Genomic DNA, 27,573 nt, shown 5'->3' on the forward strand with positions numbered 1-27,573 from the left:
GCAAAATGAATAGGACCTGATGTATATAAGACAAAAAACATGCAGTTACGTACATCTAATAAAACCATCCATACATACAAGCTGTCTGTGAGCACAATCTGATTACCCATTCCACACGCTCCCCATACCATAACAATAATGAACATAATACTCTCAACTAGACAGTCATAAGACCACATCGTATTATCATGGCCGAAAACCATTCCCCATAATCTGAAAACTAGTTCAACAAAACTTGGAATATCTTTAATAACCACATGAACAAAAATAATACCACAACTATATGAACTATAAATACCGCAATATAGCCAGCCCCACTCCCAATCATAACACTCCAAAGAGCTGCAACCATAGCATATATCACAACTACATTCCAAAGAGCCCCAGTCCCAACCACAGCATATACCACAAGAGCCGCATAGACCACTCCACCTATTACACTTCGTACACCTCTTGTCATAAATCATGACTGCTCCATAAAATATACTTGTTGGACTAAAGTCCTCACACCCACACACCACAAGAGGAACCAGAGACATACCAGTAAACTCCAAAAACCTAGCCCGAACAAAAGACCAAGTTCTTTTCCTAAACATATACAAGAAGCATCTAATATTCCTACCATCCACTATACATTCCTCAATCCACTTAAAGCCTAGAGTCAAGGAGAACCTATATCCTCGCGATTCCAACAAAACACCACCGACATGACCATCCATTGTCAATACAATCAAACCACTAAAATCAACACAATAAACACTAGAACCAACTCTTTTATTCCATACCTCTGACATCCTCAGAGACAACATAAACCAAGGAAATAAAATAGGAGTAGATATAGACTTTATATCAAAAGCCATACACTTATTCTTAATAATATTAAATTAAAGGAACCAGAGCAAATTCAAATGATCAGTCCTGGACTGGTTTCGCCTTGACCAAAGCCTTCTTAGTAGGCAGCGGTCCCCTGTCCCCCGCCTTATGACCTTGCTTTGCCATAGCCTTCTTCCTTGGAGAGACCAAGCTCTGAACCAACCTCTTCTTCGCATTCCCTCCCATCGCAGCAGCCATGAGCTTTCCAGCCTTCTTCTTTGCAGCCTGATTGTCTTTCTCACCTGCCACCTCCATCATTTCATCAGTTGAGAAAGCCTCCTCAATCTCCATAGATTTCACCTCCGCTGAGACATCTTGAGCAAGCCCTGCCTCCTCCTCCCCATCCTCCATCATTTCCAACTCGAAGAGGCCATCTTCCTCATCTAGACCCGCCACCATCTCCCCGATCACCTCATCTTCCTTGCTCTCTATCTCCAATGTCTGCTTCCCACCATTCTCCACAGTTGAAAGCACCATCCCATTCTCTTCCTTCAGATCCTTATTTTCCACAGTGGCGGCAACTTCAGTTGCAGCCTGATCATCTCCTAACAGTTCCCGAGGACCTTCCTCTCCAATCTCATTGTCAAACAAAAGGGCCTTGCACGCCTTTGACCCTGAAGCCTCTCCACTTTCACCACTCTTGAAGGCCTCTAGCATCAGTTTCTGTTGCGGGTCCAGATGAGCTCCAAAATCCTGATTGCGCAGGCCATTAAGACCACCAGTGGCCATAGCATAGCTATCCCTTAGTTCTTGAGGTGGCAGATAACACGCATTCCTAATATATTTCGCCGTCGGTCTCCCTTGCTCCTTACTCCTCCTCCCTGGACCAAATTTACCACTGGTAACTTGTTTACCACCCTCATACACAACGCCTTTCCCTTTGACATCTTGCTTTCCAGAGACATGTTGGCTGTTCCTCCTAACATCCCCACTAGAGTTAGTCTCCAATGCTTTAGACTCCACTGCCCCTTTATAGCTCAAAGCTTTCCCTCCTTGATCCGGCTTTTCATCAGATGGGCCATCACCTTTCTCTTCCTTCACCCCATTTGAGATAGGGCACTTGGACTGATCATGTGTCAATCTTGAGCACATCCTACAGAAACCGTGGAGACGTTCATACCTCAGCGCGACCACTGTCTCCTCCCCACTGTGAAATTCCACCGTAATGGAAAACACTAATGGTTTAAAAGCATCCAAAGTTACACGCACCTTCCCTTCATTGATCTCAATGGCATCATCTCTCCGAACCACTCCCAAAGCTTCCCCAATGCTCTTGAAAGTTGGCTCCGCCCAAAAATGTAGTGGAACCCCAATAGCCCTCACCCAAAAAGTGATCTTAGATGGATAATTATCCTCCACCACCGGTTCCCATCTCACAATGGAGAGCATCCAATTATCAAAATGGAAGGGCTCTCTTTTGAGTACCTCAACGATATCCTCCTCCTCCTGGAAATCAAATTGAAACCGACCAAGGCCCAAGTCAGCGCCCACCACCCTCTCTTCCACATTCCAGATGCGCGGAAGATGATACAGCAACGGCTTCATCTCCTGTTTGACCGGGTTCATGCATCTCCCAATCAGCGTCTTTGAGTACCCCCTAATGAGAGTGGAATTGTCAAACTTCGGAATGGAGATCTTCAAGCCTCCCGTTGGTGCCTGCTTCTTCTGTCCTCCGGACTTGACAAACCATTCTCCTTGCGACATGATTTCAGCCAAAGCAAAAGAAAACCAATAAGAAAATATAATAGTGAAACAAAAGCAGGGAATGTGATGGAGCAAAGACGGTAAAACCGTTCTACTTATACACCAAGAACTTTCCAAACTTTTCGCAATCACCAAAGATAATTGACAGAATTGAAAATCTTGAGAACCAATTGGCAAGTAAAAGCGTATAATCTGAGATATAATTGAAGAATCATTTTTTCTACAAATTAGATCACAATGGAAACATAGAGTAATCATGCAATTAGCACAACATCCATAAACGATCCCAATTAGCAATCGTAATTGATCCCCCACATCCCCATAAGAACCATTATAATCATGTAATTCGAGAGAGTTTCCTAATTTACAATACCCATAACCCCACACCCAAACCACCGTGAAGTATACCATATGTAAAAACATAATTGAGTAAATCTGATAAAGTTCCTTCAAACCCAGAATATGGCAAGAACAAAGAGATACCTTTACGAAGAAAATCCCCCAATCCATTCTCCCTCCTGCTTTCAAATATAACGATCTTATCAACTTATCACATTCCCACGCCAGATTCCTTTCCTGGATTCCCGATTTCCCCCCAAATAATCCAATCTTCAAAAATCCCTCCAAATCCGCCCCCAAATAAAAAATACCATCGAGATCTAACGAGATCCCGCTTTCCGAATGAGAGAGCTTACTACGATCTTCGAAAATCAAAAGAAATATCTGAATCCCACGCAGATTCATCTTCAGATGGCAATCGCCTTTGCCATCGCCCTGTTTTACGTTACGTTCCTCTTTTAATGTATAGTGGGATGATAAAATATTAAAAATTTAAAATTTATGATATTAATATCATAAAAAAAAAATTTTAAATTAATATCATAAAAATTTAAAATTTATGATATTAATTTAAAATTTCATCTAATTTAATAATTTAAAATATGAATAAAATAAAATTAAAATTATCAGGTTTATATATTAAACCCAGAAACCTAACATCGGAGCTCAAATGGCGAATTCAATGGCTACGCTTTCTAGAAGACTCTACCGATCTCTCCTATCCAACCCCAGATTCTCTCAATCTCCCAGATCTCTCTGCACCAACAACAACGTCGACGAGTTATCCTCCTCCATCTCAGACACTGAATCGCCCCATCAACCCAACGCCTCAGATCGGAATCATCGTTTCTCGGGAGAAGATCGCGTGATGGAAGAGCGTCCTCTCGAGAACGGCCTCGACGCTGGCATTTTCAAGGTACCAAGCTTCTATGGATACATATAGTTTCAATTTGGAAATGGTGGTGTCTCTTGAATCTGAATGTTGTTGATCTACTTCAGGCGATTTTGGTGGGGCAAGTGGGGCAGCTACCTCTGCAGAAGAAGCTGAAGAGTGGTAGAACGGTTACTCTCTTCTCTGTGGGAACCGGTGGGATTAGGAATAACCGGAGACCGTTGATTAACGAAGACCCTAGAGAGTATGCGAGCCGTTCTGCTGTGCAGTGGCACCGTGTCTCTGTTTACCCTGAGCGTTTGGCTGATCTTGTCTTGAAGAACGTTGAACCAGGGTTAGTTCTCTCTTCATGTGATGGTGTTTCGATCTTCTGAGATTCGTGTTAGAACTGAATCCTGTTCTGAATTGGTTAAAAAGGATGAGACTTTAAGCGAGTTTTAGTTGCTAGAAACCAAAATGTTAAGCTTGCTTTTTTTCATGTTACAACAGCACCATTGTCTACTTGGAGGGTAATCTGGAGACCAAGATTTTCACTGATCCAGTCACTGGTTTGGTTCGACGTATTAGAGAAGTCGCTATCCGTAGAAACGGTATAAACTGGATCAACTCCAAGAGAATGTTTTTGTTCATTGGGAAAAAGATCAGATTTTGATCTCTGTTTCTTCTTCTTTCAGGCCGAGTTGTGTTTTTAGGAAAAGCTGGTGATATGCAGCAGCCAAGTTCTTCTGAGCTTAGAGGCGTTGGCTATTACTGATTTTTTAACAAACAAGTTCTCATCAAGGTATACAGTTCGGTATTGTAGTTTTCTTCTCTTCAATTGTCAGTAGCCCTTTTACATTGTTTTTGTTTAGTTGGTGGTGGCAAATAAACCGAACCAATACATTTGAGATTAACCGAATCAAAACCAATATCTCGATTTAAGACTGAGATGAAAACAAATACCAATCTCCACGTGTTTGTGAACCATGCATGAACGCTACCTCAAAGCTGAATTTGTCATAAGTTTGTTTTTACCCTTTCCTGTTTTCTTTCTGTCACGTCACCCACACAAAAACAACAATCACTCTCTACAATGGCCGAAACGCTTTCTACCGGCGAGTCCCGATATTGGCCCATCTACGGTAGCAACACCACCGAAAGAAACATCCCTTACGCCTCGCTTCTCCGCCTTCTCCGATATCATTCACCAACCTCCTCGCATCTCTTTGGTTTCCTGGCTCTCCTCATATCCGGAGGCCTTCTCACCTTCCTCCTAGGTGTAACCGTGACCGCCACCGCGTTCGGCTTCATTGCGTTTCTTCCCTTGATCATCATCTCGGGTCCGATCTGGCTTCCGGGTTCTGTCCTTGTTGGCGGGTGCTTAACAGTCGTGGGATTTCTTGTTGGAACGGTGGCTATCGTATCGTGGACGTACCGTTATTTCCGGGGAATGCACCTGGCTGGATCGGATCAAATGGACTATGCACGTGGTCGGATCTATGACACAGCCTCGCACGTCAAAGATTACGCTAGAGAGTACGGTGGATACTTCCACGGTAGGGCTAAAGATGCAGCCCCTGGTGCTTAACCTAAACCGGTCTGTATTGTCTGGTTGAGCGTAAGATCAGAGTCCGTTCTGAGATTTCTAAGACCCTATTCAAAACAAAATTATTTACAAATTATCTTTAAGCTTTTCATAAATTGTACGAACTTTTATTTTTAAAACTAATTTTATGATATAATTTTTATACTTATATTATAATAAAATGAGATTCACCTAATTTTTTTTATTTTTCTGCAAACAATTTTATTTATTTTATCAACTGTTTTTATTCTATACACTATATTTTTACCTTATCATATCAATATATACATAATTTTTTCAAAATGGAAGTCCATAGAGTGAGGAGACTTATTAAAATGTATGTTCATTTCCCTGTGTACAATCCCGACTTTGGGTAAGAAAACTGGCCGGTTCGGTTTATGTAGGATGAAAAAGATTCATGCATGGTACTAATATTACGTTTTTGTTATTTTATTTTCGTTTAAGAAAATAATATATCTGGTTATGTACAAGCTCTATGAGATTTTGGGTGTGCGTGGTCGTCACTTGAAATGAAATCCACATTTTTGGCGAATATTTTACCCTTTTTAATATATGGTCAAACGTATTTCAGTTATGTAATATTTTCTGAAGAATGACGAGAGTATATACAATATAAACCACACATGATAACTATCATTTGTATAGTTTAGTAGATCGCGTTTTCTAAGCAGTGTATGACAGATTAATAGGAGTATCTTTCTCATCTTCCATCGATCCTTGCTGTGTCCTTTTCTAATAAAGAAAGTTATTTGTATGATTATAAAATGCAGTCGTGTTTAAAAAAAAAGTGTTTCAAAAACATTATAGAATTCAGTCTCGTCAAAGTTTTAGAAAAAAAAAAAAACTAGAACATTATATTCCTAAAAATGATTTACAGCCCTAACTATACGTCTCCTGAACATGACAATTGTCCATCTTTGAATTGTTTTGTATTTATAATTGAGGTTGAATTGAAAGTTGAAACTCTGACAAACAAAAAATTATAGCTACATTGATTCTAAAGAAAAAGAAAAAAAAAAGAAATACAGTGGGAAGCAAATATGCTATGATTGAATTAAATTGTATGCCATCCCCAGAATAAACAATATGAGTAAAAAACTGGAGAGGCAAAAAGCTTATTGGTGAATTAGTCTAAAATTATGTTCACCGATATTAGCTTGACAGGTTGAAAAGATTCCAAGACTTTTATAAAAAATATCTTAATTCTAAATTTTACGCATGCACTTCATAATATTGGTGGCTAAGAAGAAAAAAATAGCCGTCCGGACTTCACATAGATTGTGGGTTGTTGATTCATGAATGTTGAAGCAATTAGGAGTGGACATTTTATCTGTTAAATTTGTTTCGGTTCGTTATTCGTTTCGATACGATCCGAAAATTTCGGATATCCGTAAATTTTCGAAGCAAAGCAAATATTAAAAACCAATATCCGTTAAAATCGAAGCAAATCACAAATATTAAAATTTTGAAAAGCAGATATCCGATCCGATCCGGCAATATATAAGTACATGTATATCTTGATTATATTTAAAGTTTTTAATGTATAAAATTATATAATTATTATTCTAACATAGGATTTGATAAATTCTATTCACATTATTATTTATATAAAAGTATTACATAAAAGGAAGAGAACACATTTATGACAATTATAATTTTTTTCTTAAATTTTGTGTTATTATAATTGTTAACTAAGTTCAAAAAATTTACAAACTATGTAGATTCACTACTTCTTTTAATTTTTATCATATATATCATGCAAAAAAATATTTGTATCAAATTTTTAAGATTATTTGTATTAATCAAAACATATGAGATATCTGTAAGTATTCGTAAATATCCGCAAATATCTATTTATTTTCAGGATATCCGTTTTTCCGAATATCCGTATTTTTTCGAAGCAAAGCAAATCGAAAAATTAGATATCTGTGACATACGAAGCAAATCACAAATATCTTCAAAAATCCGGATATCGGGATCCGTGTCCAGGCATAGTAGCAATGAGTCATTAATTGAAGATTCATACGCCAAAGAGAACCATACGCTCGAACGTGACATTAGGGATATAAAGAATACTAGCAATCGTCTAAGATAGTTGAAATCAGTTTAACCTCTACTTTTTTCTTGGGTTGACTTCTTTGTGTTATGATTTGAGGTCAAGGTCAGCAGACAAAAAGCCTCCGCCAATCAAGTCAACACGCAAGTTTGGCCGGACGTTACCCGTTGATTTGGTCTAAGTAGATACTTGTCGATTGTATTTTGTAATCATTAATACGGCTGGTAATGCCATCGTTGAAGCCTTTTTTTAGCATAATGGATTCAAACTTTAAATATATAAATCATCAACCATATTTAGTCGTTTTTTTTTGCATGCCTTTAGATGTTAATGAACGGTTAATAAATAAAACTTGCCCCTTATTATATTGGATTTTTCACTAAACTTTTTAATTTTCCAAACGTAATTAGATTACACAACAATATGCATAACACGTGATATCATCTACCAATAACAAGCCAAGAACGAAACTTCTAGAGATTTTAATTACCACTCACCTCATAAGCACACCAGACAGAAAATCAATCATATTCTCAAACTAAATTTACATTTCCTTTCCCGTCGGGTTCAACACCGACCCGACATACGAACGGGGCGGACGATCCGGCACCAAACTGGCACGTGGCGACCTCGGAGGCAGTTCCTTTAGCTGATGTCCACTGCAATCGTAGTAGATCACGCCGGAATGATCCAACGGCTCACATTTTCCTCCCATTAAAATTTCTCTCTGCCAAATACCAAACTCCTCCTCTTCCTCCTCCAACACCATCTCCACCGCCGTCTTTTTCTTCGCCGGAGTACCTCCAACGTCGTAAGCTTTATTCTTCCGGCCAACCATAGTCTTAGCTTTGTTGCTCAAAGTCGTCAAAAGCTCCTTCGGACGTCCTCTCATCGGCGAAAAAGCCCTCGCCGGACTCCATCCAAACCTTCCTCCTTCTCCGTGGTTTCCACCGGAGTTGGGGCTCTCGAGATGGTCTTCGAGATGAGTTGCCTTACGAGTTGGCTTCAGTTTAAGCTTCTTGGAGACTCGGCTTGCGTGTCTAGCACAAAGTACCATAAGAGAGACGATGAAACTCACGTTTAGACGCTTGTGCGTCGAGGAAACATGTTCCGTTCTCGACATCTCCATGTTCTTCCTCGTTTTCTCCGGCAGGTGATAAGAAAAAGGGTTTAAACTCAACGATTGGATACTTTTAATGTGATTCTCTTTGGTCTGAAATGGGTGAGTTACGTGTATTTATATAAACCCACGCGTAAGTGTAGGGTCCATTAATGTGAAAATGTGTTTGGTTACCGACTGATCCGGTAGCCTTTGCGTTGACATATTTTATTGTATTGACATTTTCTTGATTTCTTGTAATGATCTCGTATTGTATAATGATATCAATGAATGAATGATAATGACTTCTTAATATATGAGATCGATGATTGCATTAGATATGCTTTGTGTATGAAACCTAACGAGCATGCGAGAGACATGCATCAACGATCTCTAGGTAAAACACTAACGTGTTTGGATTCATTCCTTGAAAAAATAGTATTTGTCTTACAATTCGTGAGCTCTATAACAAGAAAGTATTTAAACTTGATTTGTTTTATATGTTTGTAATATATAATTACATATTTTTGTATTATTTTGTTTAAGTATTTGTTCGTTTGACCCAAAAAAAAAGTGTTTGTTCGTCTGATCATGTATATCAACACGAGCACTACTGCTGGGGCAAATGTCAGCTACGCAATTAAAGGGAGGTGAAAACCCCACTCAAAGGTGTTGGCCGGTGTGCAATAACTTATCCCTTCCATGTTTATCACAAAATCACAACAAATATGCGTCAGCATCTTTAATTAGAACTCTTTTAATTAATAAACATAAATTTAAACCGCAAGTGAGCCTGATTAGGGGTATAGATATCACCGCAATAGCTAGTTTAAAAAAAAAAAAGATTTTGCGGGAGTACATATAAATTTAGATGAGGTCTTTTTCATTTTCTAGAGCTTACATCAAATAAACCGCCAAATACGTAGCAGAATTTATGAATTTTGTTATACTCGGATCTCTCCTGACTGGTAGTTTTTTAAAACAAGGTTGATGTAAAATAAATATATGCTAGATACCCCGTTTTAAAAATCGGCCATCTGGGCGCTACGCGTCACTCTTCCGCCCCGATTTATGCCAAATCGGTGTAGAAAATTAGATATTCCGATTTTTTCCGCCTACACCGCTTAAATGACCGCCTAGCCGTCTAGGCGACCGCCTAATCTATTTTTTTATTATTATTTTTTTAATAATATTTTATTTATTTATTTGATCTAAAATTTTATAAATATCATTTATATTCATAATTTTGATGAAAATTACACTATATTAAGTTTATATATTCTATTTGTGTGTTTTATACAATCTTAAACATGAAAATGTATTAATGTTATACACAATTAAAGATTAACATGTTTTATAACATAGTAAACACTCTAAAAATTCCGCCCCGTATAATTTTCGATTAATCTCCGATTTTTTCTTTAGGCGCTAGGCCCAATCCGACCGCCCGATTAGCGGTTAGCGCGTTCCCGAACAGGGTTAGATACGGTCCTTATGTTAAATGTGTAAAGTTCTAATGTAATGTGTGTTGGATCTATATCCTAGTCCGTCACAATTGTAAAGTGCAGTTCATTATTACGATTCACCACGTAGTTTATCCTCTACTTGTTTTGCGAAACACGTGTTTAAGTCTTAACACTCACGAACCAGATGAAATCGACCAGGTTGGGTTAGAGATAGTGGACACAAGTTGCCAATTGGCTTCTAATCAACTTGATCTTTAATGCGTCAACCAAACAATAACACAACACGAACGGTGACTGGTAAAAGGGGGGGGGGGCCCACCGAGTTTTTCGATTTTTATTTTGTTTGTGAAACTCTGACTCGGTCTCTCTCGGTCGTTCATTTTATATACTTATTGTTACGATAGCTATGTATGAAGTTGATATGATTTTGGGTATTGATTAGCCTATTGTGTTCGCTTAATTATTTACATAAGGGACTGAAAAAAAATACTACGAGCAATTGTTTCTTGTTGTTTTCTCATCTATAAAGCAATCGAAGTTTACCAATTTTTTTTAATTGGGTGTATCCATTAATTAATAATCTCTTTTAGTCCAATAGTCCACACTTGATCCTCGATAAAAAATAACGTATCATTCACATATAAAAACACCTAACACTTTACGTGGGTGGTTAGCCATTTTAATTAAGGTTAATTAATTAGAACATTAAGGGACGCTAAATGTAGTTGACCGGAACGACCTGTATTTCTTTTTTAACCCACTAATCAAGTTTGATTTTCCGTTTATTTTATTATTTCTCAAAGTCATTACGAGTAGTACCCCTATCATATTACCAAAAGCTCTAAAACGCGATATGCTTATGCATAAATAACAACATTTTCAACAACATTGGTGGAATATGAATGCTAAACTATTAAATTCAAATAGTTTGGTACAAATAATTAACGAAGAAGAATCGCTGTTGAAGGGGAGTTAGGAAGCACGATATCAGGAGTGTTAGGTAGCCTCCCCCTACAAAAGAAAAATGTTTACTTCAGTTCAAACAAAACAATATAATTCTCCGGACAAAGGTATACTATTATATCACTTTTGCGCTTGATTATTCGGGCTATCTTCATTCTGTCATCAGTATTAAACTAATACAATTTTTTCTATTAAATATGTAAAAAGGAACCAAATATGTGAATCTTCTCAGTACATGGTTCCAAGAACTGTTGACCGTACGTTTTGGATCATTGCATTGCACAGAATAATTTCTGACTTCTTTTACCAAAAAAATAATTCCTGACTTTCAAATTATAGTGTTCTTATTACCTACAATTTTCTTGTAATTGTATTATTAATTTGCTAATTTTTTTCGACTTGTTTTATATTAATTACAATATTACTTTTTTTTTTTTTTGTCAGCTATTACAATATTACTATATGGTATATATACACTATAAACTAGTAGAGAATCACAACCACATCTATAAAAGATATTATCCAGATAATCAGGGTATGTTGAATTTCTATAATATTATTTGAGAAGTCAGTTTTCTACGTGTCACGCTCACGTTCACGTTAATTCTCACGATGGTTGATTACGAAGGTACTCTTAATAAATTTAAAATATTACATTTAATTACCATTATTAAATTTATTTTCCTTTTTATTTGGTAGTTTCTGTTAATTACATTTTATTTTAATTACTTTTTTATTTTTTCCAATAACATATATAATAAAAAATTACAATTTATAAAAACAGATTTTTAATAATATTTATATATATCATGATTTCATTAAAAAAGAAAGTTAACAAAAATAATCTTGATATTAAAATAATAAAATAATAAAACATATTATTTTATAATAATATTTTATTAAGTTTATAGATATAAATTATGGACACCTCAAAACATATTCAAGTAAAAGTAAAATTCAAATAACTTTAACAATTAATTTATTTTGTAAAATATATTTGCATGATATTTAAAATATTATCTTTATATTCTTTTATGTAATTTTTAATCAATCCACACTTTAGTTTATTTTTTCTATTTGATTCTCAAAATAAAAATATATTATGTTATACCAAATCTCACTAAAATATATTTATATATTTACTCTGAACAACTAACCTAAATATAAAATTAAAAAGTTATCAAAATATTAATATAGAGAAACAAAATATTATGGTTGAATTTCAAAGAAGTAGATATTACATATACAAAATCACATATCTAATTTAAAAATATAATATTATTAATATAAAATATACATATAAATTATAAATATAAATTATAAATATAAATTATTTAAATTCAAAGTTATAATATATTTATTTTAAAATATTTATATCCATGCATGAACACGGGAGAATCATCTAGTATAATTAAATTATTAAACTGAGGAGCCGAGACTATTATGCACTAGAGCATGTTTATTGCCAAAACCCCTTAGTGGGCTCTTAGTCATTATTTAAGGGTTAAAAGTAAGTTAAGAGTTTATGGTAAGAGACACCTACTTTTAATCCTCCAATGGTAGTTTCTTAAGTTAAGGTTTTTTAAAAAAAATTATTTAATATTTTTTTTATTGAAGTGAAAATTTATTTATTAAATAAAACATAATCAAAGATATTATATTAAACATAGATTTTTTTTAAACAACATAAAAACATAAAAATAGAGATTAATAAAATAAACGATCATAATTTCAAAGAGACGTCGAAGCTCAGTTGTTGTCTTGATCACTTCCAAATTGACACCATATATTTTAGACCAAATCAACTTTCAGTTGTTGATGCACTTGTCTATCACAAATTCTAGTTCGAACACCCATCATATTGACGATATTTGTAGGGATATATGTAGAATACGTGAGATCGACATGTGAACTTCCGGTGCCTTCTACTTGTTGGAAATCTGAAACATCAAATTGAGTGTATTCATCTCGTTCATCTTCTACTATCATATTATGGAGTATATAATACATGCTCTCATAATATTCTCAATCTTGATTTTATCCAAAAAAACCCGCTGGATTTTTAACAATGGCAAATCGAGCTTGCAAGACTTCGAAAGCACGCTCGACATCTTTTCGGACAGTTTCTTGACGTTGAGCAAATAAAACTGCTTTCGGCCCTTGTGGAATTGGAATAGGTTGGATAAAAGTTACCTATTTCGGATAAATACCATCGGTGAGATAGTAAGCCAAATGATATTCTCTTCCGTTGACCGAGAAATTCACTTGCGGAGCTTGACCATTTATAATGTCATCAAAAACAGGAGAGCGATCAAGAACATTGATATCATTTAAGGTACCTGGAGGTCCAAAAAACGCATGTCATATCCAGAAATCATATGAAGCAACCGCCTCTAAAACGATTGTGGGTTTTCCCGAACCACGAGAATATTGCCCTTTCCAAGCGGTGGGACAATTCTTTCCCTCCCAATGCATACAATCGATGCTTCCTACCATCCCGGGACAAACCGTGACTGTCTATCTCTCTCTCGTGATACAAACATACAAACATTCCAAAACCGTGACTGACTCTCTCTCTCTCTCGTGATACAAACATACAAACATCGTGACTAACTCTCTCTCTCTCTCTCTCGTGATACAAACATACAAACATACAAAAACCGTGACTGACTGTCTCTCTGTCGTGATACAAAAAGTGTACTCCGTGACCTCTCTCACAGTAGTGTACTCCGTGACCTCTCCCTGCTACAAATCATGACCTGACCTCGTAGTAGTTAGCAGCAGCTCTCTCACCTGCATTAGAAGAAACAGAACATTTAGCAACCATAAGATTTATCAACAGCTCTCCCTAAATCAGAACCTTTAGCAACAAGAACATTTAGCAAGAAGAACATTTAACCGAGAACATTTAGCAACAAAAACAGCATAACAAGAACATAACATTTAACCGAGAACATTTGAAGTACATTGTAGCAAAACAAGAACAACATAACAAGAACAAAGGAAATTAAAACAGCTACACTTAGAGTTAAACTAATTAGACAACAAGTCATTAATTAGCTTCTTCTTGAGGGCTTCTTCATAGTCAGCTAAAGGTTCCTTTTTGGCAATAAGACTGTCAAGTAGACTCATCTTAGACAATCGTTCTTTGATGGCCAAATCATGTTGTTTTATAGACCACATATTCCGAAAGTCATTCAACGCATTCTCCTTTACCAGCGTCTTCTTCCCACTAGCCTTAATTTGCAGCCTTAACACCCGGAGGACGCTTGGATTCTGTTGCGCGAGAGCTTGATGAATCTTCCCCGTCCTCACATTTTCTCTTTTTAGAGCTTCCTTCCTTCTTGGTAGTGGATAGCTCACACCACTTTTGGTCGTTCCGGAGCTCCTTCCAAGCTTTAAATTTCTTGTTATGGTTGTTGTAGAATATCTGATGAGCCAATTTGAGAATATCATTCTCATTTTGCCCGGCGACTTTCCTCTGTTGAATTTGATAGCTTTTACCTTGATGAACAATCGGAATGTGTCTTGCCCACAATCACAAGACAATGCAACGGTGACCCAGAAACCATCACTCTCGAGTTTCTTCATCGTCCCTTAACCCTGATCATGCCTCTTGATCAATCAATCTAAAGAGACAAAGACAGGAAATATCAAAACAAATTAAGATTCAAACATAGAGATTCAAATTAAGACACAATCGAAGACATGCATAATCGAAATATTCAAACATAAATCTTTATTAACGCAGCTTTACCTTTCGATTCGGTGGAGCAGCTGATAGAGATTCACCGTTTGATCTTCGCCTCAGATAACCACTGCGAGAGAGAAGTCGCCGGTTTCCTTGGTGGAGGAAACCAACCGATAGAGAGACGCCGTCTTCCTTCATCCACGAGAGCCACCGACAGAGACGTGACCGCCGATACGGAGAGAAGTCGCCATTTCGCCTTCGGAAAGAAGAGAAATCGAGAGAAAGAGAAACAAGACGAGAAATGAGACGGAACCAACTCTCCACCTCTCTTCTATCCAATTGATCTGTGACACGTGCCACTAAGCGACCGTCTCCTTCCTCTCTTAATTAAGAGATGCGTCTTGCGTTTTTGTTTTAATTTTTTTAATGGTAATTAATCTAAGATATGCTGTTAAGATAGAGCAATAAACATGCTCTTATTGTTTCATTTGAGATATCATCATGCAGAGGATGATCAAATCTGTGGGCTTTGGGTCACGTTAACAGTCGTATACATCTAAAATTGATTAACGTTTTGGGCCTATTTATTTCAATGGCCATACCTACCATATTGACCCATTGAGGCCACTGGATATCGTGTTCTGTTTATTTTTTTTTAACTAAATGGCTAAACATAAAACCACTTTAGGTTTTAGGAAGATGTGTGATATGATGTGCCAAAGAAATGAGGACTTGTAATCAGTCGTGTCTATGCTTGAGCTCATCAGTTATCAAGTACTTGATTATTTCAAAATTAAGGTACTTGTTAATCCAAAAAGCAAAAAAACATGCAGAAAATCAAATTTATATCAATTCCCCAAAAATATATAATCAAGCAGATACAATCCAAAAGGAAAAATTAACAAAGTAGATACAATATCAAACGTCTGTCCTTGAGCTCAGTTAGGACTTTTAGTGCATATTGTAACAATGCAAGTTCAAAATATCCCAATCGAAAAAACAAACCAACAGTTGTCATATTCTTCTACTACGTAAAACACATTGAATAGAAAAATATATGTGTAAAGGATCTGACATCATATTCTAACTTTGCTAACTATGGAAACAGAAGTTAATTTCAGTCAAATTCACCACCAAAGAAAACTATGCCACTAATATCACCTTGGATCCATTTTTGTTTTAGTGGAAAACTATTATGCTGAAGTTGTAGCGGATTCAAGGAAAATAATTTTGTTTTGAGAATTATTAAAGAAAAGATCTTCCTAACGACGCAAGGGACATATAATTTTAACACCATGCTTAAAATGCATTTAAAATTATTGATGCCTTTAATTTACAAATTCAGAATATAGCTTTAGCTTAATTATATGTTTACGTGCGATTTATGCTTGTTAATAGGAAGTTTTAATTTGTTTCGTCGGTTTTTGTTTTATTTTATTTAATGTTACCATCATTCTTTTCATTTTTCCTTTATGCATGTCCAGTTGTTCTAATTGGGTGTGTGTTTGTTATGTAACTGCAGAAAACATCATGACAATCGTATTCAAATTGTAAACAAAGGAAATTACAAAATGAAAAAAAAAACTAACTTGATTCAAAGTCAAAATTTGTGTGCAGAGACAAAAAGAAAAGGAGTATTTAACCATAATGATATTATATAGAGAATCAGAAAAGGAAAGTCTCGAACACCGATACCGGGAAAAATTCTACTATAATATCTTCTGTGATCTCCAATCCGAAGAGATTATGGGCTTAAATTATTAGAAAGAACCCAATTTAAGTTGATAAGAAAAGCCATGAAAACAATGCTAATGCTAAATATCACCGTGAACAAAGCGAGGCGGGTTCATTAATATGATTGATATTAAGTTTTAAACTATACTTACGCTTCTTTTTTCAAAAGAACTATACTTATATTAACCTAATGAGCCACTCACCAAGGAGAAATGCGATGACTGTTTGGCAACTGAAAAAAAAGATAAATTAAATGAGCCACTTCCCATCTAATACCTATGAATGACTCGCTTCACCATTTTGAACCAAACAACAACAAAAATCTTTACTTAAAAAAAAAACAGAAAAAATCAAGAATGTTTGCCGGAAACCCCTAAAAATCCGCCATTGATGCAGGATGCGTACATTTTTTTCTCTACTCCTACTTGTAGGGTTGGTATCTATTGTTCAAAGCCACACTCTCTCTTACTAGGGCTTTGAATTATAGTAGGGTTTGAAAGCATAAGAGAGAGAGAGAGAGAGAGAGAGAGAGAGAGAGAGAGAGAGAGACGATGTCAGGTAAATTAATTTGCGGTTTCTGGGTCTCATTCTCTTATATATACTTCTAGATCTGTATCTCTAACAAGTACATCGAAGGTCGGATTCGTTAGTTTTTATTTTGTTTTTGGTGATGACAGTCAAAGTTCTGGCTTCTCGCTATCCAGATCTAGGGCTTTTTTGGTAACTCAGATTTAGGTTTTTTTTTTTGTTTCATTCATCAGTCTCGTATTTTCGTCTAGTTTTCTCTCTATCAATAGGTTTTTTTACAGCTTTGCCGAGTGGAATTGAGAAGAGAAAATCTTGCATATCCATTTAATTCTTGTTTTCTTCTGCTTAATTACCTCTTAACAGAGTTTTTTTCTTCATACGGAGATTGATTAATCCCCTTTAATTGTTCCAAATTGATTTTTTTGACGTTTCCACAGTTAACAAGATAAATTATATGACTAATTAACAGTTATTTTCTGTAAGTTCTCTAATTACTCTTCAGTAGTCTTCACCATGTATTGTTATTTTAATTATTTTCGGTCCGTAGATTTTTTTTTTCTTGTCAACTTTTAAGTTCTTTTTTTTTGTAACACTGTCAACTTTTGAATTCCAGAGAGATATTACATCTTGACAAATGGGGCCACTTTATAGTATATTTCAACTTTTGTTGTTCTTTTATAAGTCGATTTTGTATTTCTTTTTTCTTATTCCATATTTTCCTCTGAGAATAATGTAACCTAGTGGTTTAAGAGAATCCTCTAAATTTCCTTCTCCTTTCCTCTGTGAACAAGATAAACTTACTAGTGCTTTGCTTATTCATAATCATAAACATCGTCCTATATTCTAATACTCACTAGGTTTGTTCAAAACAAACCCAAAAATACTTTTGATAAATTATATTTTGAATTCTTTTACCTGGAACGGTGTCTACACAAGTACTGCATTATCATTGTGTTTACATGTTTGGCATTCCACTTGCGTTCCACTTCACCAGTATTAGGAAATAGAAATATGTTTTGGTGGACTAGTTGATATATAATTGTCGATTAGTTGATGTAAGAAGTAAGATATATATTTACATTGATGATGCGTCATGAAATGTTTAAAAGATTATAAATGTTTTTTAATATATGCATAACTTTTGTAGAATTATTTGTTTTTATCTTTTTTAAATTATATGTTTACTCATTTAACATATGTTCTCCTTTCGTAGAATTTCATTTTAATCACTTCTAATACATGTTTCATATTCCTTTCTCTAAAGAATTGATCGACACTTCGTTTTTACGACCTCCTCTAATTCTTTGTTATAGGACCTATTCTTTCATTTTACTGATTACCTAGAACCAATTACAATAACGCAAGCTTTGCGTTTAAACAATACACATAATATTTTTCCCTATATCGTCTTTGTTATGTTTGATATTATTGTAACTAATGTAATATTTAGTGTTTATATGTTTAGCATTGCGGTTCACATGACTTTACAAATATATAAATATATGTTTTCATTTTCTTATAATTGATGTATGTAAATTAAAAAAATTATCACTACAAGAAAACATGGTTGTCTAAAGTAACATACGAGTATAATTTAATTACATTGACGAGTTTGGATGGGTTAACATTTTGTTTAACTATTACGAGACATGTAAGTTTTATGAAAAACGCGATAGAAACAAATACAGAAGATAGGTTGTGTATATCCTTGATGATTCCCAGCAACTCCTTCCTCTGTGTCTTGTTGTTAATTGCTGCAATGAGCGTTAGATTGTCGGAGCACATCCAGAGATTCGAGATCCCTTGATTTGCAGCCATAAAAAGTCTCTCCCTTGCCGCCAGAGCCTCAACGATCAATGGAGAGTTTACGAAGGTCTGGATCGATGTTCCTTGCCGTCCTGTCAGATCGGAGCTTCCGCTTAGAACCCAAGCAAGACCTGCTTTGTAGCGAGACACCTCTCATGCAGCATTTGTCTTGCAGACAGAGATCTGGAGATCTGGTTGAGGTACTCCCATAACCCTATATATTCAACTGTGGCGTATCTGTCCTTGAGGTGTACAAACCTGAGCTTCACTTCATTCTCTTGCTAACGTTAAGTCCTTTGATGCGAGGTCTACAGAGTGTGCGCCGGGGGATATAACCAAAATTAGTATTTACGGTTTAGACACCTGTATCTAGGAGGGGCTTTAGCAAGGGACATCAACATTTTTTTTTGTAATAAAAAGAAATGAATGGTCAAATCGGATTAATTAAATATTGAGTTTTCGTAATTGTAGCTTCCCTAATATAAATATGTGCATTTTTGTCGGGTAATTGATATACATAAGAAAAACAAAACTGTTAGCGAATCAGCTTATCCTACGAATGCGTTAGGAATCATCGTGTTACTACTGTCTCTGTTAAAAATTCTTATTAACATGTTTAATGTAATTTCTGATTCATGTAATAAGTTACATTGATTTGATATCAATAAAGTTGAGATGTTATAAAAAAACAAAAAAAAAAAACAAAACTGTTATAGACTTATAAATGATTTTTGATATATACATAGTGTTCTTTTGTTTTTATTTGTGTACTTATTCCTTTTTATCCTTTTCAAATGTCTCGTCACTCATTTAACCCACTTTTGTCATTAGACAGTTTTTTTTTTTGCTAAGACCATTTAGTGTCTTTCATATTCCTCTCTAAAAGTTAATGACACATCGTGTCTGGGACTTCTTCTAATGTGTACACTCTTCCTCCATTGTATTATTTATCCAGTAACTAATTAATACAATAAAATCAAACTTTACAATCCAAACAAAACACAATCTCTTCTCCCATTTTCATAGAAATTGAACTGGTTTTAAAACAATTGCTTAAAGAAAATCAAATTTTAGTCAATGGCACTCCGTTGGTCGTAATGTAGACACCCATATAGAACAATAAAATATTACAAAAAAATGTTACATAAAAATTACACTTCCATAAAAAGAAATGAATGGTCAAATCGGATTAATTAAATATTGAGTTTTCGTAATTGTAGCTTCCCTAATATAAATATGTGCATTTTTGTCGGGTAATTGATATACATAAGAAAAACAAAACTGTTAGCGAATCAGCTTATCCTACGAATGCGTTAGGAATCATCGTGTTACTACTGTCTCTGTTAAAAATTCTTATTAACATGTTTAATGTAATTTCTGATTCATGTAATAAGTTACATTGATTTGATATCAATAAAGTTGAGATGTTATAAAAAAAACAAAAAAAAAAAACAAAACTGTTATAGACTTATAAATGATTTTTGATATATACATAGTGTTCTTTTGTTTTTATTTGTGTACTTATTCCTTTTTATCCTTTTCAAATGTCTCGTCACTCATTTAACCCACTTTTGTCATTAGACAGTTTTTTTTTTGCTAAGACCATTTAGTGTCTTTCATATTCCTCTCTAAAAGTTAATGACACATCGTGTCTGGGACTTCTTCTAATGTGTACACTCTTCCTCCATTGTATTATTTATCCAGTAACTAATTAATACAATAAAATCAAACTTTACAATCCAAACAAAACACAATCTCTTCTCCCAAGTTTTTTTTTTTTAAAATCTCTTCTCCCATATTGTCTTTTATGTTTGGCATTAGCCTGCAATTATCATGCGTGTTTGTTATTACCAACTACGAGACATTTTCAGACATTTTGAATCATAACAGATTTACAAAATGTTAAACGGACTCTAATATTGATAGTTGAATTATGATATTATTCTAAATTGGTTCAATTTTCCGACATAACCATAGAGTACTCCTATGTATTGTGTTTGCACATCGATATATATATTACAAATTTTACAGTCACCTTATCATCTCGTCCCTATCTCTCCCTTCAACCGTTCATCTCTGCAACTCCGGTGACCGGCGCGTGGCGGCTCCGTTAGCGCCACCGCCGGTCCGTTTAGCTTTATTTTCATTGTATTTAGTAGATCTCGTGTTTAGATTATGTTAGGGTGTGTTTCTAGATAGGCGGAGGGCTTTGGTTCGAGGAGCTTGTGTCGGGTCACGATCTTCATGGAGGTCGCGTGGCTAGTTGGTTGGGTCAGCCGCCGGTTCATGGTGGTCCCTTATCGAGTCGTGCCTCGGATTCCTTCGTGCTTGTTTGGGTTGGTAAATCAGATGGTCTTGTAGCGTTATGGTCTTGGCGGTGGTTTTGGAGTTGATTGCTGGGGTTGGTCTTTCTGGTTGGTGTCTGTTGTGTCTTTAGCAACGGGTTTGTTTTGGCGGGGCCAGATGTTCCGGCTTTAGTTTCTATAACAGATTTCTTGTTGGTTTGGCCTGGTCTTTTTCTTTTCTGTATCCGTGGGCAATGAGTTTCGATGTACTAGGGGTATGAGCTCTTGTCTTTCAGCTCTTTTGGCGATGTGCAGATGGCATGATTGAGTATTATGGATTTGGAGACCCTCTAGTGATTAGTCTCTTCTTTGTCTCAAGTTGGTATGATAGTTTGGTTCCCATAAATCTCTTGGGTGTAGGTTCCCGTAAATCATTCGGGCTTTGTTTGTCTGTGTATGGTATTATGTTTGTAAGCTTCGTTTCAGAACTCTGTTTAATCAAATTCCAGTTGCGACGGAAAAAAAAAACTCGGTATCAGATGCTTACATATTTTTCAATATTTATTCTATTTCTGAATAAATGAGGAAATTTATGAGGTTGTAGATGGAATTCTGGTGGATATTTTTTCATGTGGATGTGTTTTTTAGGAGCCACCAGAAGACCTAATAAAAATGGAAAACCAAGGTACACAACAACACATGCTACTCTAGGAAAAGCATACTATGAAAATAATATGTATTGCAAGCATATGGTGCGTGTGGTCTGGTCAGACCTATATGTTTTATGAATAATTAAATACTTCTATGCTGGACTACAACTAACTCAACCACTAAAGGTTTGACAGAAAATCAATATATAGGTCATCTGCAAGTGGCACCAAATCAGATAAAAACTTATTTTCCATGAGGCTATCAAACAAAGTATATTCTATTAGCATACAAATGGAACACGGGGACGTTAGTGAAACAAGCTTATTGTAGTATATATATGTTTCTGTCAGAATATATAATTTCTTATGTTAATAGAAAACAGTTTCTACATCAGGTTCATAATCGTACTGTTGGGATGTTTTTATCTGTACTTCGATCCAGAATAACTTTGAAAACTTCAATCCCTTTATAATATATGTATATATATCACTGGTAAAAGGACAAAGTAAATAGCTAGCTTCACATCACTAAAATAAAAACTAATTAGAAAGTGATAACGTCTCTGAATAATAATATATCTAGATTTCTAGACACATGAATTTGTGTGTAAACCTAAACCCACTTATACATAATAGTTATCACAGGTTGCTCCATTTAACTAAGTTAATATCCTTGAAAGGTTTTGAAGTTCTTGATTTCGGCTTAATGGACTATACTAGAATTGACGTAGATGTCTCATAAAGAGAATCAGTAGAGTGAAAGCGAATTAAACCATAAATAATATTTCCTCCATTTTTAATACTTGAAGATTTTCTAAAAAAAATTGTTTCAAATTAAATGACATTTTAATTTTTCTATATAAAACTTATTAATTTTTATGTTGTTTGACCATTTATATAATAAAATCTAGATTTTATCATTGAATGATTTGTGGCTAGATGAATATTTAATAAAAATATAAATAAACGCTTTTTTAATTTACGTGAATAAGTCTAAACCTCATTTACTATAAAACGGAGAGAGTAGCTTTTTTTTTCACCACTTGACACAATTTCTGAATCCATGTAGACAGAGACGATTTCCCACAAAGTAAAAACACACATATTGTTACTTTAGTTTTATTTTGGAATGAAGAACAAGCACATTTATTAACGAAATTGGGTTTAATGCTATGCATATAAGGTTCGACTCGAACTATAATTAAACAAAATTATATAAAAGGCGTTGATTGTTTTACATCGATTTAATATGTGACAAGAAAGTGAAGCAAAAAAGCTTCATAAGACTCACATATACAAATTATTATATATTAATTTGAGAAATTAACGGTAATTTATATCATCATCACATATTATGATAGTTGTACAAGAAGTGATGAACATCCCTAACCTGATGCTGCTGCTGCTGCTGCTGCTGCTGCAAGGAACGTAACCAAACAAAAACAAATTGATGAAATTTGGCAAAGAGATAATATAATCAACTGAAAAACGGCGCCCCTTTCCATTATTTTTTGATATGGAACTAGATGATAATTAATTATAAATAACCAACCCACAATACATAAAACGAACTGATAATCTCATTATATAGTATTAAATAATCAGTACTGTTGGTAATTAGGGATTTGAGGTAGCCTACAAAAACTGAATTTACTAGAAACCAACAAAAAAAAACTTCTTAAAAATATGTAAGGAAATGTGACTTGTAGATATAGAATAAGTTACCTCCATGGAAGTAGCTGCACCTTGGCTGCGATGGTGAGTAAGCATTGGAAATGATGAATTCAATTGGCTGATCATATTATATGATTCTTCCGAAATGTGATCTTTTTTATTCACCACAATATCGTTGTAAACTGCGAAACGATTGTTCTTGCAAAGTTCTTCCATATTTTTTCCGCTGGGCGTCACCTCAAAAGAAGTAGTCCAATTAACACCAGAATTATTATTCTTTACTACCTCATCATGCTGATTATGAGCTTCTACTTCTTCTACGGCATTTACTTGTGGTCTTCTCTTCATGATCTTCTCCATTGTTCTATCCTTTGCTCTCTCTCTTGCTTTGGCTCTGGCATCTTTAGACATCTCCTTCAAAATGGGCGTTCGCTGCGACATCTTTCTCTTCCCTCTCATTGTTCTCCCATCCACCTTATTTTCTACGAAATGGTGAATATAAATATGAAAAATAACACAAAGAAGAGACAACATATTTCATATGTTAGCTTATTTCGTATTTCATATGTTATACGAGTTTCGACATGAAAATTTGTTACAATTTCCCTTTCCTTATCAAATTGTTTCAGTTTCTTCTATTTGTATCAATAATTGTAAAAACATGTTTATGTATCTAGTAAAATCTTTTTAATATCAATACAATTTGTCTTTTTTCGAAAAATATATATAAAACTATAACTCTTTGATAGAAAATTGAAACTGTAACTATAAAAAGTTGGCAACGGTTAACGTACGTACCGGTCATGCTAGTGTTGCTGCATCTATCCTCGACTGTCCACACAGATGCAAATTCGCATAGATCAGACGATGTCTCCGTTGATCCTAACGCCGGTCCTTGGTTAATTTCGAAACTCAGAGTTTTAGATTAAGCATGAAGAAGATCAAATTTTTTCATAAGAAAATGAAAACATTAGTATACTTAAAACTAGAAAGAATGTATACGTACGGGTTTGGGAGTCATCTCCGCTGCTGAATCCGCCGTGTTTAAACTGGTTAGAAAGGCTGTTGGCGATCTTTATGATCTCGGGTTTGGCTTGTGTGAGCAACCATTCAACGGTCTTGCTGGCTTTGTCGAATCCAAGCATGTCTTGTAAGCCAAACAATTCTTTGGCGACATCTAGAGAGAGTCTCATTCTACGATCTCTTGTCCCTTTAGCCGTTTTGATCTTGCTGTGCCGGTCCGTTCTGCTTGGTTTCTTGGCATTTTTCATTTTCGGGTCTTGAGTAGTTGAGATTCTCTGGGAGTCTTCGTTGTGTGTGGTTATGGTCTCCGACGGCTCAATGAGTTGGGATTCATCAATGGTGTTGTTCAAAGGAAGAAGGGATGGATGATGATGGTCATTGGTGCTTATGGTTTGGTTATCATTATGGATAATGTTTTGTGGAAGGAAAGAGGGGAGGAGAGAAAAATCCTGGACGAATTCGAATTGAGAAAAAGGAGAAGCTGCTTGTAGGAATTGATGATGATGGTCAAGATGATTGTTTGATATGTTGGAATTGGAGTGAATCAAGAGGTCGTTAATGGTAGAGGAAGGGCTAAAAGGGAGTAATGGTTGTGAGCAATAATTGTCATTATAAGGGAATGACATGTAGTCTTCATTGATGGTGCTTGTAGTACTGAAAGTCTTGTTGTTGTTCATGTCCTTTTGGGTGTTTTGAAGCAACAAAATTAAAACCTAAAACAAAATTTTGAGAATGACACTTGTACCAAAACCTTCTTCACACGCACCAAAAAGAGAAAAAAAAATGAGAGAAAGCATAAAATCAAAGAGAAGATTACTGTTCCAATGACGAAGACAATCAAAACTTTTCTTCCTTAGCCTGCGAAATCAAGAAAAAATGAAAGAAGGAACAGTAATAGTGATTAGGCAGATGGTACAATATGTCTTTGTTCAAGAGAATCTATGTCTAAATGTGTGGAGTGAGAGAACGAGAGTACCTTTATCGAAGTAAAGGACTAATGGTTGAGAAAGACAACACAGGCAATGTACTTAAATAAGTCTATGTGCTATGAACTAGAATGGAGAGAGAGAAAAAGATAAATTATAGAGAGAGACAGCTATAGAGAGAGAGGCCGAGAGATATCATAATGGAGAAGGAACAACATCAATTTGAGAGGAGAGTATGCTTTTGAAGAGGAAATTATTTTCTTTACTTTTGCTTAATTTTCTTCTTATTGGCATGAAAAGAAGTATATATTCGTTTTGTTTTTGTGAAATATGATGATAAATCTCCTTTATATTTAGTTCTGGGGATTGTTTTAAGAGAATATATAGGACCCTGTCTTTGTTTATCTTCTTAGATTTCTTTGAGATATTTCATTAATACAAATTAGCTAAGAACTCAAAAATAAGTCTTTGATATCTATCAAAAATAAATAATTAGAGATTTATATCTATATTTATATCTTTACAATTAATATGAAATCAAAATATAGATATACATCATCTAATCTACTAAACTTATCTTTGAGCTATCACAATAACATTTTCTGTTAACTTCATAGGATATTTTTCTAGTTTGGGTTAAATGTGTGTTTGTCGATAAATCATATATTTGATGATTATATTAACCTTAAATTTTTACTGAAAGTATCTTTGGTACCAATAAAGTGACACATGGAGTTTAGTTAAATAAACTCTATCAACTTAATTATATCATTTAGCATATTTTAGTTAATTAAGATAAGATATGATAAAATGACAAAACGAAGGCAATGAGATTTAGTTCAATGGAAATGAAAGCTATCACAAAGAGTTATATATAAAGTTTTATTTGCATATTAAGAAGATCATCAAAATTAAAAAATTTGAATACAGAATAAATAAAATAAAGTATTCACAAATCAGGGAATATATATTAAGTTATATTCCTTTTAAGTATTTAAGAAGAAAATGAGGAAATTTAATATTCAGTTTTAAGGAAATGAGAGGGAAGGAAGAACATAAAGTTTTTGCATTCCAACATCAGAATATATATACACATGATATATCCTACTATATATTAATTGCGAAGTCAATTTAGTGATTTTTGCTTACGTGTTGATCATAGGTGAACTCTTACAAAATTGTTATAATTTGATTGGTCGATAATTTTTAATTTTTATTTATTTTAATTAGATCTAAAAGAAAATGTAAGTCACTTGCCAAATAAAATAAATAATATTACAAAAAATGATTTATGGTAACTAATTGTTGAAATTATAGAAATCCTACTATATATTAATTGAGAAGTCACTTTAGTGATTTTTGCTTACGTGTCGATCATAGGTGAACTCTTACAAAATTGTTATAATTTGATTGGTCGATGATTTTTATTTTTATTTATTTTAATTAGATCTAAAAGAAAAGATAAGTCTATCACCAATTAATATCACTTGCCAAATAAAATACATAATATTTCAAATAATGATTTATGGTAACTAATTGTTGAAATTATAAAAAGAGAAATTAATTGATCCTTTTTTATATTTAAAAAATACATAAAATAATAAACGACAATCGTTTATATAAATCAATATAATGATTTTATATTCTTATTTAAAAGCTTTATATTTTATATAAATTATTGTAATAACTATTAACATCTTTTAAAATTCATATTATATGCTTTATAAATCATCTATAAATTTTTTTATCAAATTATTTATCTTGGCTTATTGTATATTTTAAATTATTATAAGAGTTTGTAAATTATCTTTAAGAGATTGAAATCAAAGTTATATATTCTACTATATATTAATTTAAAAGTCATTTAAAAGATATTTGTTTATGTGTCAATCATTTATGAAATCTTAAAAACTGTTATAAATTAATCTACATAATATTACAAATAAATCTATAAACAATTAATATATATCATTTGCCAAACAATCTATATAATATTATAAATAATTATTTATGGTAACTAATTGTTGAAAATATAGAAAAAGTAATAATGTTTGATCGATTTTTATATATTTATAAACTACAAAAAATAGTAAATAAAAAAGGTTTATTAAACTCGATATAATGATTTTATATTCTTATATAAAGATTATATTTGTATATGGCCTTATATTTCTATATAAAGAATTATAATAGCTATTAATATCTAATAAAATTCATGCATGCTTTATAAATCATTTATAAAAATTATAAATACATTTATAAAAATTATAAATACATTT

General features: G+C 34.1%; 5 protein-coding genes across 7 annotated transcripts; 2 read left to right on the top strand and 3 right to left on the bottom strand.

Moving 5' to 3' along the window:
* Nucleotides 1-805: 805 nt before the first annotated feature.
* Nucleotides 806-3,348, bottom strand: LOC106296541. 2 transcript variants are annotated; one of them, XM_013732697.1, is made up of 2 exons: nucleotides 3,061-3,348; nucleotides 806-2,564 (listed from the first exon to the last, which is right to left on the bottom strand). In XM_013732697.1, the coding sequence occupies exon 2, from the start codon at nucleotides 2,437-2,439 to the stop codon at nucleotides 913-915; it is 1,527 nt and encodes a 508-aa protein (XP_013588151.1). In that variant the 5' UTR covers nucleotides 2,440-2,564; nucleotides 3,061-3,348; the 3' UTR covers nucleotides 806-912. The 2 variants fall into 2 exon arrangements, with proteins under 2 accessions (XP_013588151.1, XP_013588146.1); XM_013732692.1 differs by having other exon boundaries at nucleotides 806-2,567.
* A 212-nt stretch (nucleotides 3,349-3,560) lies between these two features.
* On the top strand, nucleotides 3,561-4,735 carry LOC106344168 (single-stranded DNA-binding protein, mitochondrial-like). The gene is made up of 4 exons (XM_013783581.1): nucleotides 3,561-3,832; nucleotides 3,916-4,142; nucleotides 4,298-4,398; nucleotides 4,483-4,735. The coding sequence occupies exons 1-4, from the start codon at nucleotides 3,587-3,589 to the stop codon at nucleotides 4,560-4,562; spliced, it is 654 nt and encodes a 217-aa protein (XP_013639035.1). The 5' UTR covers nucleotides 3,561-3,586; the 3' UTR covers nucleotides 4,563-4,735.
* Nucleotides 4,736-4,840: 105 nt separating this feature from the next.
* Nucleotides 4,841-5,471, top strand: LOC106344176 (oleosin 1-like). Its single transcript, XM_013783594.1, has one exon. It carries the CDS (start codon nucleotides 4,881-4,883, stop codon nucleotides 5,373-5,375), a length of 495 nt encoding a protein of 164 aa, XP_013639048.1. The 5' UTR covers nucleotides 4,841-4,880; the 3' UTR covers nucleotides 5,376-5,471.
* A 2,322-nt stretch (nucleotides 5,472-7,793) lies between these two features.
* Nucleotides 7,794-8,647, bottom strand: LOC106344273. Its single transcript, XM_013783685.1, has one exon. The coding sequence runs from the start codon at nucleotides 8,576-8,578 to the stop codon at nucleotides 7,994-7,996; it is 585 nt and encodes a 194-aa protein (XP_013639139.1). The 5' UTR covers nucleotides 8,579-8,647; the 3' UTR covers nucleotides 7,794-7,993.
* Nucleotides 8,648-22,889: 14,242 nt separating this feature from the next.
* On the bottom strand, nucleotides 22,890-25,570 carry LOC106294303 (transcription factor TCP18-like). Of its 2 annotated transcripts, none has more exons than XM_013729868.1 (6): nucleotides 25,345-25,570; nucleotides 25,186-25,226; nucleotides 24,352-25,081; nucleotides 24,144-24,239; nucleotides 23,397-23,827; nucleotides 22,890-23,085 (listed from the first exon to the last, which is right to left on the bottom strand). In XM_013729868.1, the coding sequence occupies exons 3-6, from the start codon at nucleotides 25,043-25,045 to the stop codon at nucleotides 23,017-23,019; spliced, it is 1,290 nt and encodes a 429-aa protein (XP_013585322.1). In that variant the 5' UTR covers nucleotides 25,046-25,081; nucleotides 25,186-25,226; nucleotides 25,345-25,570; the 3' UTR covers nucleotides 22,890-23,016. The 2 variants fall into 2 exon arrangements, with proteins under 2 accessions (XP_013585322.1, XP_013585315.1); XM_013729861.1 differs by having other exon boundaries at nucleotides 22,890-23,088.
* Between the last annotated feature and the right edge of the window lie 2,003 nt (nucleotides 25,571-27,573).

This window comes from Brassica oleracea, chromosome C1 (assembly GCF_000695525.1).
Source record: "Brassica oleracea var. oleracea cultivar TO1000 chromosome C1, BOL, whole genome shotgun sequence".
NCBI lineage: Eukaryota > Viridiplantae > Streptophyta > Magnoliopsida > Brassicales > Brassicaceae > Brassica > Brassica oleracea.